At 47.5% G+C, this 13,741-nt stretch overlaps 1 protein-coding gene across 2 annotated transcripts in view; it reads left to right on the top strand.

Annotated features, from left to right (window-relative positions):
* The window catches only part of LOC141174424 (uncharacterized), a 42,650-nt gene extending 29,297 nt beyond the window's left edge, over window positions 1-13,353 (top strand). Inside the window, exon 7 of one of the 2 annotated variants that reach the window (XM_073659341.1) lies at window positions 10,936-13,353. In XM_073659341.1, coding sequence (XP_073515442.1) covers window positions 10,936-12,422 — 1,487 coding nt within the window. In that variant the 3' untranslated portion in view covers window positions 12,423-13,353. The remainder of the gene's footprint in view (window positions 1-10,935) is intronic. The other variant, XM_073659342.1, reaches the window with a different exon arrangement.
* The last annotated feature ends 388 nt before the right edge of the window (window positions 13,354-13,741 follow it).

The following is a 13,741-nucleotide window of genomic DNA, read 5'->3' as shown; positions in this document are numbered from 1 at the left end:
TTAAGCCCTGGTTTCATGGATTCATTCCATGTAATATATTATCAATCATAAGGAATTCAAATACAATCTCTCTTGGAATGGGGAGCACTAATACTTTCTCTACTCTTCTGGTCAGGACTCGTAGTAGCTCCAATGGTCTACCATAAATAGGTGCAACTCCTGTAGTGTCGGCGTCTCTGCCTTCTGCCTCCCTCCCTCGACAGAGACGCTGACTCCCTTACTGCCTTGGTCCTGGGTGCGCCACACCCTCTGCCTCGCTCCACGCCGGGGTGCGCACACCGCTCGCAGATCCCTGGTCACTGTGGTTAGGGCGCATGCGTGCTCCTTGTTTCTTAAGGGAGCCAATAGATGGAGGACATCTCCTACTTAAGGCACCTCCCCCAAGTTGGAGGTGCCTGTGCAATGTTGAAACTTAGTGTTCTAACACGCTTGTCAGCCCTCAGGTCCCAGCCGTACTCACCAGCCTGCCTGCCAGCTGAGCCTGCCTATCAACCGTGCCCATCTAACTGCCGTGCCAGTCAGCGTCAGCTGTCAGTAGCACTCGGTCCACCTTCTCAGTCCTTCCTTGGTTCACAGAGTCGACTAAGCTGCCGTATAGCCAAGGTCGGTCCAAGTGAGGTCCCTAGTTACGCCGCTCTGGTCCCTCCTTGTACCACAGCACAGTGGTTCCACCACCCGGCCTTGTAACAGTTTGCACAGGCCATGGAATCTGGTGGCTCCCAGGTTCTCTCGGTCTCTGACCTTTACCAAGAGGTCTCCCATCAAAGATCTCAAGGTGATACAATCCTGCCCTTTCTGCGGACTGTAAACTCCCTCCTGGATGCATTGTCTACCCCGGCTGTGTCTGCCTCTACCCAAGCGGTAACCACTCCGGCGGCACCTCAACCCTGTGGCGGTGTTGCACCCAACTGTGGACTCCGACTGTCTGCTCTTCCCCGCTTTGGCGGCGATCCTGCTTTATGTCGGGGCTTCGTAAATCAGTGCAGGCTGCACTTCGAGCTCCTGGCTCATCAGTTTGCTTCTGACCGAGCTAAAGTGGCCTTCATCATGTCTCTTCTCACAGGAGAGGCATTGGCGTGGCTCAATCCCCTATGGGAGAGGGGGGACCCTTTGGTGTCTAATCTCCAGTCTTTCCTTGAGGCCTTCTGGAGGGTTTTTGATGAGCCCGGTCGCATGTCCACAACAGCCTACTCTTTCCTTCATCTGCACCAGGGAAACCTCACAGTGGGCCAGTACTCTGTACATTTCCGCACCCTCTCGTCTGAACTCACCTGGAATAACTAACGAGGCTCTGGTGGCTTACTTTTGGGAAGGCCTTTCTGGGCGGATCAAAGATGAGCTGGCCGATCGTGACATACCCACCTCTCTGGATGACGAGTATTTTTGGCTACGCAGATCGACATCAGATTCCAGGAGCGTTCTAAAGAGGCAGTCCGTGAGAGAAGACCTTTCACGCCTTGCAACTACCTTCCAAAAACCAGTTTCGCAACAAGTCTCTGCCTCGGCATCCACCCCAGACTCTATGCAAGTGGACCAGGTGACGATGGTCAAGACTCGCCAGGCGGTCCGATGCACTGAGGGAAGATGCTTTTATTGTGGCTGTTCGGCCAATGTAATCCGCTCCTGTCCAGAAAGATCGGGAACTCCAGAGCCTAGGATTGCTTGGAGAGCTCGTCCTTGGCAAGAATTCGCCCTCTCCATCTGTGACTCTTTCAGTATCGATATCCTGCAGCAATATCCATTTTTCGAGACTGCTTATTTGGATTCCGGTGCCGCTGGGAATCTCATCCAACAAGCCATTGTAGAGCAGTATCATATCCCTATCAAACTTCTTCTGGATCCTTTAGCGGTTTCTTCAGTAGATGGGAGACTCCTTTCTGAGTCCATACTGTTCGTCACAGAGCACGTGGTTCTCCAGACAGGAATGTTACACTCGGAGGAAATCTCCTTCTATGTGCTGTCCAGTCTCTCTCATCCCTTGTTACCAGGAATGCCTTGGTTACAGAGACACGAGCCGGTATTGAATTGGAGTTCGGGCGAGGTGCTTCGCTGGGGTCAAGAGTATCATAAAAACTACCTGGTGTCTGTTCGTCCAGCTCGACCTCCGTCCACTCCATCTAGTCTACCTGGCTTACCGGCACCCTACTGGTCATACACTGAGGTCTTTGACAAGAAGGAAGCTGATACTCTACCTCCACATAGGCCATATGATTGCCCCATCGACCTCATTCCTGGTGCCTCACCTCCACATGGTCTAATCTACCCCATGTCGTTAGCCGAGATCTGTGCCATGTCTGAATACATTGACGAGAATCTTGCTTGGGGATTTATCCACAAATCCACCTCTCCAGCTTGAGCAGGATTCTTCTTTGTCAAGAAGAAGGTCGGCTCGCTTCAACTTTGTATCGACTATAGGGGACTAAATTTTATAACCATGAAGAACAAGTATCCTCTGCATCTCATCTCCGAGTTGTTTGATCGCCTCAAGGGCGCTAAGATCTTCACTAAGCTCGACCTCCGTGGATCATACAACCTTATCCGGATCCGCCAGGGTGACTAATGAAAGACGGCATTCAACACTCAGGATGGCCACTACGAGTACCGCGTGATGCCCTTCGGACTCTGCAACGCATCAACAGTCTTTTAAAAGCTGGTGAATTACATCTTCTGAGATCTTCTCTACACATGTGTGGTGGTGTACTTGGACGATATCCTGGTGTTCTCTCCAGATCTGCCCTCACATCGGAGAGATGTTCGATAGGTATTGCAGAGGCTCAGGAAGAATTGTCTGTATGCCAAATTCAAGAAATGCGTTTTTGAGCAGACTTCTCTTCCATTCCTGGTATACGTAATCCCGGAGACCGGCCTTAAGATGGATCCCGAAAAGGTGTCTGCCGTTCTAATGTGGCCTTGACCTGAGGGGCTGAAGGCTATTCAGTGGTTTCTAGGATTTGCAAATTATTACCGCCTGTTCATTCCTCATTTCTCTTCCTGGACTGCTCCCATTTTTGCCCTGACCCGCAAAGGGGTTAATCCCAAGGAATGGACTCCCGAGGCGGAAAGTGCCTTCGTGTCCTTGAAACAAGCCTTCTCCTCTGCTCCGGTGCTGCATCGTCCTGACTGTAACAAGCAGTTCTTCCTGGAGGTAGATGCTTCTTCCTCAAGTGCCGGAGCAGTCCTCACCCAGAAATCCTCGTATGGGTGATTGGTGACCTGCGGTTTCTTTCCAAGCTCTTCTCCCTCGGAGCGCAATTATTCCATTGGAGATCGGGAGCTGCTTGCCATCAAGCTGGCGCTGAAAGAGTGGCGATTCTTACTAGAGGGGGCCCTGCATCCGGTGGTAATCTACACGGACCATAAGAATCTCGCCTACTTGCAGTCCGCTCAACGACTTAAACCTTGTCAGGCCAGATGGTCTTTGTTTTTTGCCCGCTTCTATTTCACTCTCCACATCCGGCCGGCGGATAAAAATATCAAGGCGGACGCCCTCTCCAGATCATTTCTGTCGACCGACCAAGAGGAGGAGCCTCAACACATCATTGAGCCCTCCAGAATTATTAATTATTCGGTCGTCCATGACAGCACCACGTGAGAGAGAAGATCCGCCCATCAAGGACAGGAAACCTACAGGTTAAAAAGGGCGGCCCTCTCTTCCCGCCTCAGTTTAGGTTTCCTGTCCATGATGGGGGACCTTGCAGGCTTACCTGCAGAAGATGGACTCCTGTCCCAGAGAGGGCCACAGCAGATGGCTGGAGCCGGTCCGTCCCGGTCCTCTGGAGACGCCACGGCAGGGCTCATGGGGGCGCCTCCGTGAGCGTTGCGGCAGGCGCGACATCGCCTCACGGGAGGTAGATGTCCGCCAGGTGTGGGGCCGCTAGCGGGCTTCCCCCCCCCCGCTACCGCTTGCAGGAGATCCAGGTCGCGCCGGCAGCGCACGTGACGGGCGCGACCTTCTGACGCGACTTCCGGTGCGCCGGGCAGGAAGCCCTGTGACGTCACCGGAAGGGGCGGGGCTCGTTTGAATTTTATTTGGCGCGAGCAGCTGAACGCCGGGGGATTGAGGACCTGGCGGCGAGTAGCCCACCTGGATCCCACCTGGACCTGGGGAGGAAGACCAAAGAGCAGGTAACGCCCTCCTGGGTAAAAAAAAAAAAAAAAAAAAAAAAAAAAAAAAAAGGAAACACACACCCACACATGGTACCGGTATGGCCAGTATATAAAGGGTCTGGTAACATACAGAGGTGCTTCCCAGCCCATTCTTACATTGTAAGCTATGGAAGATTCACAGGAGCTGTCACCTAGGCAACAACATCTGCTGCAGGAGCAGCCCTCTGGGGAGCCCTCACAACTAGTGGCGCAGCGTCATTCCCGGCTAGGGTCTGGTCGTACAACTAGAAGAGCTACCACTAAGAGCAGGAAGGACGGTCCGGTGCGGCGTGATTCCTCGCCATGCATGCTGGATTCTTCTGCTTCTACGGTACCGAAGGTTCTGTGGGGTGAGTGGAATCTTCGTGAAAATTCTACTAATGTTTACTCCTTCTTTCTATCTATGACTTTCTTTTAGAGCAAGAAATGTTCCTCGAAGTCCAAGCACAGAGAGTGTGCCTTATGCAGCTGTCCACTCCCTGATTCATATAGCAAAAGGTTATGTCAGCTTTGTATCAGCAAAATGATATCGGAGGAGACCCCAGATTTTTCCCTAGGCCTAAGAACTTTAATAAGGGAAGAAATAGGCAAAGCATTGCAAGGTTCAGAGTCTGGGCATATTCCTCAAGAAACCCAGCCGGGTTCAGACTCTGAGCTATCGGTCGCTTCCTCCTCCGCCTTCTCTTCCTCTGATAGTGAGCCAGACAGACAGTGCTTCCCCCTGAAGGAGGTCGATGCCCTAGTAAAAGCCGTCCGATCTACAATGGGGATAGTGGACTCGAGGGTAGAGAAGTCAGCTGAGGATGTTATGTTTGGTGGTCTGGGGCTAAAGAAGAGAAGGGTCTTTCCAGTAAATTCAAGGGTGAAAGACCTCATTGATAAGGAGTGGAGGAAGCCTGACAAGAAGGGTAGTGTTCCTCCATCCTTTAAAAGGAAATATCCGTTTGAGGATGCTATGTGTTCCTCCTGGTTAAAAGCACCCAAGCTGGATGTTGCTGTTACTAAAGCAGCGAAAAGAACTTCCCTCCCGTTCGATGATATGGGTGCATTGAGAGATCCCCTAGACAGACGGGCTGATACTTTCCTGAAAGGGGCATGGGAGACAGCTGCGGGAACACTGAGACCAACAGTAGCAGCTACCTGTACGTCCAGAGCCCCGATGGTGTGGCTTGAACAGCTAGACAGTCAGTTGAAGGATGGGACTTCTAGGAAAGACATTATTTCTTCCCTTCCACTGGTTCAGGGGGCGGCAGCTTTTCTTGCTGATGCATCTGTGGACTCGGTGAGGTTGGCAGCAAAGTCAGCAGCACTGTCAAATGCGGCTCGGCGAGCCTTGTGGATTAAAAGCTGGCCAGGGGATTTACAGACTAAGTCCAGACTGTGTACAATCCCGTTTGAAGGGGAATACCTCTTTGGTCAGACCATGGACGACTTATTGGAGAAAGCGGGGGACCCTAAGAAGGGGTTTCCATCAGTACCTCTACCCTCCTTTAAGAGATCGTTCCGGAAGAGGAAATTTTTCCGGAAGAGATATTTCAGGGAGCAAGACAAGTCTGATGAAAGAGGTCGAAATGGACCAGCATGTCCGTGTACTCTCGGACAATCAAGTCACGGTAGCTTACATAAACCACCAAGGGGGAACCCGCTCAAGAAACTTGATGAGGGTAGCGAACGCACTTCTGCTGAAAGCCGAAGATCACTGTCTCTCTCTTTCGGCTACTCATCTAAAAGGCAAGGAAAACATCAGTGGATTTCCTCTGCCGTACTTCTGTAAAAGAAGGAGACTGGTCACTAAATACACAAATATTCTCCAGAATCGTAGAAATGTGGGGCCTTCCGACTGTGGACTTATTCGCAACAAGAGCCAATCGGAAAGTGGAAAATTTTTGTTCCTTAGACCCCAGAGAAGGACCCCTGGCAGTGGACGCCTTTATGGTTCCCTGGAGATTTCCTCTGGCATATGCCTTCCCTCCCGTGATCCTGCTCCCAGCGGTGATAAGAAAGATCAGGGCAGACCGGGCCAGAGTGATACTCGTATGTCCCTTTTGGCCCAAAAGACCGTGGTTCCCTTGTCTCCGGAAGATGTCCATATCAGATCCCTGGGTTCTTCCGGAGATTCCGGACCTTCTCACTCAAGGGCCACTTTCCCATCCTCCAACCCCGAGTCTACATTTGACGGCGTGGAATTTGAGAGGGTGTTATTGACCAACAAAGGATTCCCCGCAAATGTAGTGAATACTCTCCTGGCTAGCAGAAAACCTGTTACCACCCGTATTTATGCCAGGACCTGGAGGAAGTTTCTGTCCTTTGCAGAAGTTAAGGTGGAGGAGGGGCCCCCTATTGGGAAAATTCTGGAATTTCTGCAGCGAGGCTTAGAATTAGGTCTCACTACCAGTACCTTGAAAGTACAGGTGTCGGCGTTGGGAGCTTTATTTTCTTCCAATATTGCAGATAGCTATTGGATAGGCCGTTTTATAAAAGCTTCCTTTAGGTGTAGACCCATTACCAAAGCAAAGATGTCTCCCTGGGATTTGAATTTTGTCTTAGATGCCTTGACCAGTCCTCCTTTTGAGCCACTAGATTTAGTCTCCCCCAAAATTATTTTCCTAAAGACGGTCCTGTTAGTAGCCCTAACTTCAGCCAGGAGAGTCAGTGACCTACAGGCCCTTTCAATATGCCCTCCATTCACGCAAATTCTGGACGATAGGATTATATTAAAACCTGATCCAGCCTTTCTTCCTAAAGTGGCTACTCGATTCCATAGAACCCAGGAAATAGTTCTCCCAACTTTTTGCTTTCCGCCCAAAAATCAAAAAGAGGAGAGACTTCACACTTTAGACGTTAGGAGGTGCGTACTAAGGTACTTAGAAGTATCACATGGCTTTAGAAAGGATAAGTCCCTATTTATTTGCTATCAGGGGGCTAGGAAGGGTTGTAAGGCCTCAAAGGCTACAATCGCTAGATGGATCAAGCAGGCCATTTCCCTCGCATACTCCTCAGGGGATAAAGAGATACCGGAGGGATTGAGGGCGCATTCTACCAGAGCGGTGTCAACCTCCTGGGCGGAGAAGACAGGGCTTTCCATTGAGGAGATTTGTAAGGCTGCCACTTGGTCTTCTCCCTCTACTTTCTATAGGCACTATAGATTGGATCTGGGTGGCTCTGCAGATCTCACTTTCGGGAGAAGGGTGCTTCAAGCTGTGGTCCCTCCCTAATTTCCTTCGTCTCTGTAATTCTCTCACGTGGTGCTGTCATGGACGACCGAATAAAGCCTTAGTTACTTACCAGTAACGGGATTTTTCGGAGCCCATGACAGCACCCGTATATTCCCTCCCTTCACTGGTGTTGTGCACTCCTGTAGATTTGATTTCTTTTTGTGCACCCTTGTAGGAAATTGATGAAAAGTAATGTACTTAATGTGATTATGTTTTGTTATAACTAACCTTGGCGGTACTCTCATGCTCTGTTAACTAAACTGAGGCGGGAAGAGAGGGCTGCCCTTTTTAACCTGTAGGTTTCCTGTCCTTGATGGGCGGATCCTCTCTCTCACGTGGTGCTGTCATGGGCTCCGAAAAATCCCGTTACCGGTAAGTAACTAAGGCTTTTTGCCTCGTTTGATCTGTCTTGTCTTTTCTCTGGTAAGACCTTTGTGGCAGCTCTGGATGTGAAGAGGGTCCTACTCTGGGGTCATTCGTCTAAACTGGCAGGCCATGCCGGACAGAAGAAAACGGTTCTGCTCATTTCCCAACATTATTGGTGGCCGACCCTACGCAAGGATGTTGCTGATTTCTTCTCTGCCTGCTCTTCCTGTGCCCGATACAAGATTCCTAGGCAACTTTTGACGAGTCGACTATTTCCTTTACCTGTGCCTTCCACTCCGTGGCAGCATATTGTGATGGATTTCATCACAGATCTTCCTGTATCGGCCGATTGTACTGTCAATTGGGTGGTAGCTGACCGCTTCTCCAAGATGGCTCACTTAATTCCTCTGCCTGGTCTACCCTCTGCGCCTGTGCTGGCTAAAGAGTTCATTCGTCACATCTTCCGTCTCCACGGCCTACCTCTTCATATTGTATCGGATAAAGGGGTCCAGTTTACTTCACTCTTCTGGAGAGCCACGTGCAAGCTTGTCAGTTGCATTACATTTCTCATCGGCATATAATCCACAGTCTAATGGCCAGGTTGAGCATATCAATCAGATCCTCACTGGCTTCCTCCGGCACTTCATCAACGCCCTCCATAACAACTGGGTGGAACTCCTGCCTTGGGACGAATTTTATACAATAATCATATGAGCGAATCCTCAATCAAATCTCTGTTTTTTGTGTTATATGGTCAGCATGCCAATATTCCGTTTCCTGTTTCCACTTCTGTTGACAATCCTGCCCCATAGTACCTTTTTAAAAACTTTTCTGTGATCTGGGAGGACACAAAGTCTTCATTTCTGCCGTCCTCTGAGTGGATGAAAAACATGCAGACGAGATATCTGAATCTGCCTGTATTCTGTCTGGGGGACAAGGTCTGGTTATCTTCCAAGTATGTACCTTTCAATATACCTTCATACAAGTTGGGTCCACGGTACATTGGCCCTTTTGAGATTTTGAAACAAATTAATGCAGTGGAGTGCAAGCTGAAACTCCCTGCCTCGTTACGGGTCCCCAAATCCTTTCATTTGTCTCTCCTCAAGCCTGTTTCCTTTAATCCTTTCTCCGATGACCCGGGTACCACTCCAGCTCCAGTCTTTGCTGAGGACATTTTTGAGGTAGAAAACATCCTGGCTACCAAGAGGGTAAGAGGAAAACCTTTTTTTCTTGTTGAGTGGAAGGGGGTTTGGTCCTGAAGAGAGCTCCTGGGAGCCCAGGGAGAACATCCACGCTCCTCTTCTGGAGAAATTCCTTGCAGGCTTGAAGAAGGGGCGTAAAGGAGAGGTACTGTAGCGTCGGCGTCTCTTCCTTCTGCCCCCCTTTCCGTGGCAGAGACGCTGACCCCTTTGCCGCCCCAACTCTGGTCCTTGGTGCGCCGCTCCCTCTGCCTCGCTCCATGCCGGGCCTTCCCGGGGTGCGCACGCCGCTCACAGATCCTCAGGCATTGTGCTTAGTGCGCACGCACCGTCCTAAGATGTCCCCGGCCGATAGCCGGAGGATATATCCTACTTAAGACACCTCGCCCAAGTTGAAGGTGCCTGTGCAATGTTGAATGTTAGTGTTCTAACACGCTTGTCAGCCCTCAGGTCCCAGCCGTGCCCGCCGGCCTGTGTATCAGCTGTGCCCGCCGGCCTGTGTATCGGCTGTGCCCGCCGGCCTGTCTGTCAAGCCGTTCCCGCCGGCCTGTCTGTCAAGCCGTGCCCGCCGGCCTGTCTGTCAAGCCGTGCCCGCCAGCCGAGCCAGTCAGCTTCAGCTGTCAGTCCCGTGGGAGTCACCTGCTCACACATGAGGTTGGTCCTGGAGTAGCACTTAGTCCACCTTCCCGTCCTTCCTTGGTTCATGGAGTCGACAAAGCCGCCGTATAGCCAAGGTCGGTCCGAGTAAGGTCCCTAGTTACGCCCCTCTGGTCCCTCCTTGTACCACGGCACAGTAGTTCCACCACCCGGCATTGTAACAACTCAGATTTAGTGATGGCATACCCCAAACGTACATTCTTGTTGGGGATATAACGTGTTTTTTTTTATTCTGTCTTTTTTTTTACAGGTTCATTCTCTGATAGTTTGATTGTGGTGGGATTGGCCTGCCTCACTTATGTGAGTCTGTATCTTCATGGTAGCCTTTAAAAAAAGGTCTCCGTTGTCTCTTCCAAATGCTCGAGATCTAAATTTAAGACCCCTCAGTTCTGCAGTATTATGAAAAGTTCTCATTAAATGTACATTTCTTCTTGAAACACATTTGACAGAAAATATTGGCCCTTACAATACCTTAAATTGCCAGGAGCTACCGAGCCACATACTCTAATTACCCCAGAGAGGTTTCACCACTAGTTACTCTTTTTTTATTTTTTCAATAGATGGGCAAAACTTTGACTATAGACAATAACATATCACCCTTTTACCCCTCTACATGGATCTGTACTTACTCAGAGACCCCTTGGCTTGGAATATGGTGTTGCCTGCTGTTCTGCGGAGTGAGATGACAAGAAGAATAGTCAGGTAGCTGGGTCAGAACCAGGAGGGGAGAGAAAATACAAAATCACAAGACACGAGTAGTCAGTAAACTGGCCGAAATCACAAAAAGAAACAAAATACACAAGCCGGGAGCTGAGCACAGAGGACTGAACCAGAGGAGAACAAGGCTGTATCTGGCAGCTTCCGGCATTATGTTTTGAGTTTTAGTAGGATGTTGTGCTTTCCATTTGAGTTAAGTAGGGAGCATATTTGACTTTGGAAGAACAGATTTTACTGGATTGGTTTAAGGAAGCCATGTTGCTTTTCAAGAGCCTTTGAGCCACAAATTATGTGGAAACCTCTGTTTATCCATTGACAGATGATGGACCTGAGTGAGGGCTTTTTTTTGTGTGAGATGAATATAAGTTTTTATTGGTATAATTTTTGCCTACGTAACATTGTTGGTGGATTTATATTCCATATTTGTGAAGCAGAATGAACAAACAGTTGAACACCACGCTCTACTGGTTCATGCTATGAGGTATTTTTATTAGAGTGTGAACTGTCATTGTCTTGGTGAATAATTCAATGTTTTCACATAACTTGTCATTTTTACTGACAGTTTAAGTAGAAATGTTCAAAAATATCAATTTCAAGAATATTTTATTCAAATATAATCTTTTTTGTTTACTTAGCAGATGACTGTAACAGGAGATCAGAGGGACAGCTGACATCTTCAATTTTCAAATCAGATGATATTGAGATCCCACAGGATCCAAGTGAAGTGAATGCCTTTACCCCAGCTATACCATCATCCCTTCACAGCAAAGATCTGTCATCTGATCCTTTGAAACAGGTCCCGTGTTCTGATTCATTACCAACTACTAAGGAAAATCAAAGTCAAAAAATGAGCATTAAGAAACGAACTTCTAAAGCTAAGAAGCCATTTTCACATTCAGAATATGGAAATAGTTTTCCCCTTGAAAAATCTTGTTTTAAACATCAAAACATTAACACAGCAGAGAATAGATTTTCTTGTTCTAAGTGTAGGAAATGCTTTAACAAGAAATCAAATCTTGTTAGTCACCAGAGAACTCACACAGGAGAGAAGCCTTTTTCCTGCTCAGAATGTGAGAAATGTTTTACTTTGAGATCAACTCTTGTTAGACATCTTCAAATTCACAAAGGGAAGAAGTCATTTTCATGTTCAGAATGTGGGAAATGTTTTAACCAGAAATCAAATCTTGTTAGTCACCAGAGAACTCACACAGGAGAGAAGCCTTTTTCCTGTTCAGAATGTGGGAAATGTTTTACTTCGAGATCAACTCTTGTTAGCCATCTTCGAACTCACAAAGGGGAGAAGCCATTTTCATGTTCAGAATGTGGGAAATGTTTTAACCGGAAATGGAGTCTTGTTATACACCAGAGATCTCACACAGGGAAGATGCCTTTTTCATGTTCAGAATGTGGGAAATGTTTTAACCAGAAAACAGATCTTGTTAACCACGAGAGAACTCACACAGTTGGGAAGCCTTTTTCGTGTTCAGAATGTGGGAAATGTTTTGCGAATACATCAAATCTTCTTAGTCACCAAAGAACTCACACAGGGGAGAAGCCTTTTTCCTGTTCCGAATGTGGGAAATGTTTTAACCACAAATCATATCTTGTTATACACCAAAAAACCCACACAGTTGGGAAACCTTTTTCCTGTTCAGAATGCGGGAAATGTTTTATGGTGAGATCAAGTCTTGTTACACATCTTCTAGCTCACAAAGGGGAGAAGCCATTTTCATGTCCAGAATGTGGGAAATGTTTCAACCGGAAATGGAGTCTTGTTACACATCTTCGAACTCACACAGGGGAGAAGCCATTTTCATGTTCAAAATGTGGGAAATGTTTTACAGAGAAATCAAGTCTTATCAAACATCAGAGAATTCACACAGGAGAGAAGCCTTTTACATGCTCAGAATGTGGGAAATGTTTTAACCGGAAATGTAGTCTTGTTACACATCAAAGAACTCACACAGGAGAGAAGCCATTTTCATGTTCAGAATGTGGGAAATGTTTTAACCAGAAATCGATTCTTGTTAAGCACCAGAAAACTCACACAGGGGAGAAGCCATTTTCATGTTCAGAATATGGGAAATGTTTTACAGAGAAATCAAGTCTTATCAAACATTAGAGAAGTCACACAGGGGAGGAGCCTTTTCTATATTCTTAATGTGAAAAATGTTTTACTTGGAAAGACACACTTTTATATAAAAGAAAAATCTTGCTAATCGGTGAGTGCGTCCTATAGACTGGAGGCAGCTTCCTCCATCCCCACACTTATCTGATTGGTGCAGAGCAGGAGAGGAAGGTACCGGGACCTGTACCGAGGCTGCACATCCTGAGTGAGCAGCTGAAAAACCTTCCACTAGGTCAAGGACCTTTCAAAACATGTAACACTGTTTTACATATTTTCAAAAGTTGTCAGGTTCAGTTATGAAATGAGCCATTTCTTAATGATTTTGACATCCTGAATTCAAATTGGACAATGAAAATGTTTAGTTGTCTCTTGTTTCTATGATATCAGAGTTTTTCCTATTACTACTGCATATAATTAATGCATAGAAGTTTCAGTACTTTGAAATATTATTATTTTTGCAAATATATAGATGCAGAATATTTTGTTATGCCAATTTTCTGAGATTTATTTAGAGGAAGCTTAACCGCTTCCCGACCGCCCACTATACATAAACGTCGGCACTGCCTGGGCTCTGTGCCGACGTTTATGAGCGGTCGGTGGTCCCGCAGCCCTCAGGACCCCCAGGGTCCTGCAAGTTCTGCGGTTGCGGTTCAGAGCGACAGCTCTGACAAGAGACATCATCAGGACCTGATTGGATCAGGTCCCAATTATGTTAACCCTTTGCTATCTTCTGTATGCCTCGATCTATAGTGATCGTGGTATATAAAAGATAGTGAGAGGAGAGGGGGTCGTCCACTTACCTCTCCGACAGCACCCTGATGACTTCCAGGACCTGCCGTTGTTATGGCAGCTGGATGTCACATGACCGCCTCCAGATCTGCCATACAGTTATATGAAAAAGTTTGGGCACCCCTATTAATCTTAAGCTTATTGTTTTATAAAAATTGGTGTTTTTGCAACAGCTATTTCAGTTTGATATATGTAATAACTGTTGGACACAGTAATGTTTCTGCCTTGAAATGAGGTTTATTGTACTAACAGAAAATGTGCAATCTGCATTCAAACAAAATTTGACAGGTGCATAAGTATGGGCACCTCACCAGAAAAGTGACATTAATATTTAGTAGATCCTCCTTTTGCAAAAATAACAGACTCTAGTCGCTTCCTGTAGCTTTCAATGAGTTCCTGGATCCTGGATGAAGGTATTTTTGACCATTCCTCTTTGCAAAACAATTCCAGTTCAGTTAAGTTTGATGGTCGCCGAGCATGGACAGCCCTCTTCAAATGATCCCACAGATGTTCAATGATATTCA

Source organism: Phyllobates terribilis, unplaced genomic scaffold, assembly GCF_046119375.1.
Source record: "Phyllobates terribilis strain yellow unplaced genomic scaffold, ASM4611937v1 Scaffold_13__5_contigs__length_258822181, whole genome shotgun sequence".
NCBI lineage: Eukaryota > Metazoa > Chordata > Amphibia > Anura > Dendrobatidae > Phyllobates > Phyllobates terribilis.
The sequence above is the reverse complement of the archived record's forward strand: the minus strand, read 5'-3'. Positions and strand labels throughout refer to the sequence as shown.